The 2,354-nt window shown below is 41.1% G+C and overlaps 1 protein-coding gene across 1 annotated transcript in view; it reads right to left on the reverse strand.

The window, feature by feature from the left end:
- Positions 1-1,879: 1,879 nt before the first annotated feature.
- The window catches only part of LOC137977288 (uncharacterized), a 7,947-nt gene continuing 7,472 nt past the window's right edge, over positions 1,880-2,354 (reverse strand). Inside the window, exon 4 of the mRNA XM_068824532.1 lies at positions 1,880-2,161. Within this exon, the coding sequence (XP_068680633.1) occupies positions 1,880-2,161 (282 nt within the window). The remainder of the gene's footprint in view (positions 2,162-2,354) is intronic.

Genomic DNA, 2,354 nt, shown 5'->3' on the forward strand with positions numbered 1-2,354 from the left:
AAAAGCAGACTGTTATTTGTTTATGTGATTACTTGAAAATTTTAAAATACTCGCATGTAGGTATTTCAAAATAAGTTGAACTACCACTGCTCACTGCACAGAAGATGCGGTGGAGATAAGTGCCAGGTAAAACAATTGTATTACAAGCGTTCTTGAGGGAAGAGTGCAGTTTGCCTTGGCAGTGACAGCGATGCTTCAGCCCTATTGGATGAATACCCTTTAAGGTACACTACTGTCAGGGAGAGGTCTGGCAGATACATAATGTATTTAGTCGTTGATCTGGAGGATGAAGGTATGCCTACTTTCCTCAATTTTATAGCGTGTTGATATGAGCCCAAGTTTAATTACATGTAAACAATTAAATTTCCGATGACTGGTTGGAAAGCAAATTGGTGGAAAACAGAGAACCTTTTTGGGTATTGCTTAAGTGTGAAAAACAATTGACAGCCAGTACTTTAGTCACAAATATTACTGCATGGGTCTGTCAAGTTAATATCTTTTTTTACCAGTCCTAGGGTTCTAAAACGTTCAGTCCTTGGTTGTAGTTTGGCAAGTTCTCAACGGCTTTTTCTCAGGAGCAAACGTTACTTGCCCTACAGCACTACACCTCAAAGTTATGATGTCTAACCTTGTTAGAATTCCAATGACAGAAATTAATTTAAATAGGTGGCTACCAGACCCTCAACAATTTCGTTCTTCAACAAATGAATAGTTTGGCATGATGGTATTTGAAAAGGGTATGTTTTATGTGATGTATCTTCTATCTTTCTCAAGGAGTAATAACTTTTTGAATAGGAGCAAGTAAAGAAACCTCACAACATTGATAATATAACTAGTGTTTCATTGAAAGTTACTGGTGGGAGGGGAGATTATTTCTGATTATTATACTAATTCTCTTATGATAATGGAAATAGCCTTGTGATGGACAAGCATCTACTTTATGGGTGTCCAGTCATCTCGCCACCAGGGAGTTTTGCCGCCTACCAACTCACCACCAAGAAACCACCTCGCCACCAACCAACTCAAAGTCACCTTACCACCAAATGCTAGAGTAAAGTAGTAGAGGTGAATTAGCTGTTCGAACGGGAGTAAGGTAGCCGAGGTGGATTAGCTGCTCGAACGAGAGTTATGTGTTGCACCAGCAGTACCCCTGTGATATCACCTTACTTTGTATAATAGCTTAGTTGTCTCATTTTTTGCTTTGAAGGCCAAAAACTGGTACGATACGATAGTTGTCGATGGGACCTTCAAAGTAGGCGAGTAGTGACGTGATTTGATAAATGTTGTCTAGGGCAACACTTCTCTGTGCGCGCGCATTGAAGTTCGTATAATTTAAACAGTTCTAATAGGATTGATGACTCTCAATAACTATATTTTTTTGAGAGCTGGCTTGAGTTGTTATTTCTGGCTTCGCTGTTTTGTTTGCATTTATAAAATTGTTTCACAAGGCTTTGGCTAAACAATCAAAAAACTTCATCCAACATTGTGTTTGCCGAACCCGATGTTGTATGAAGGTTCTTGAATACTTAGTCAAAAAAGAATGCAAGAAGAAACCACACTAAATTCTTATTGATCATGAATTTTTCAGATTTGGTGGCTCCTAAAAAGTGCCGTTTGTAAGTTGGGTTTTCAGCATCTGGTGGTAGGGCCCATTGATATAACTGCACAGCTCCAGCAGACGGCGGGCTGTTATCTCACTGCTGTTGTAGTCCTGCCAGTACTTGAAAATCTTCGACTACAACAAGCCGTACTTTCTCCTCTGGATACGGAAAAGCTTGCCGTCAGACACTAGTTGTATCTGGATCCATACGAGCCTGGCTTCCTGGTGCAGTAGCTCCATTACCAGGTAGAAGGGCAAGTGGACGCGGTTGTTTCCCTTTCAGTTAAGGCTGTGGTGCCACCCCTCGATGTTGTTGTTCGTTCTAATAGGCAGCATGTAGACAGACCAGTAGAAAGGAGGCCACATTGTGCTGGTAACCCAGGTGTCAGCTAGGTACTTGACAAGTTCCCGAAGAGTCATGGTGGTGGTGATGTCTCTGAGATGCTGGAACATGGGTGGGATATCGGCTTCTGGTAGAAAGGGCAGGGCCATCACCTTTTGGATGTATTTGTATGTGGGGCTGTCTGCACAGTAAGTTGGTTCCAGTCCTACCTCTTGAACCTAATAGAAAAAAAATGATATTGTGAGACAAAGACAAGTACGCTTGACGAATTTCCTCGCTATTTGCTACTTAATTTATGGTAGAAAAGTCTGATCAAATGAAGTAAAGTAAAGTCAAGCGACGATATTTAACGTCGATAACTCGTAACAGTAGCTTTAATTACTGACAATCCTGAGGTCGACAGTGCGCTCA

Source organism: Montipora foliosa, chromosome 11 (genome assembly GCF_036669935.1).
Source record: "Montipora foliosa isolate CH-2021 chromosome 11, ASM3666993v2, whole genome shotgun sequence".
NCBI lineage: Eukaryota > Metazoa > Cnidaria > Anthozoa > Scleractinia > Acroporidae > Montipora > Montipora foliosa.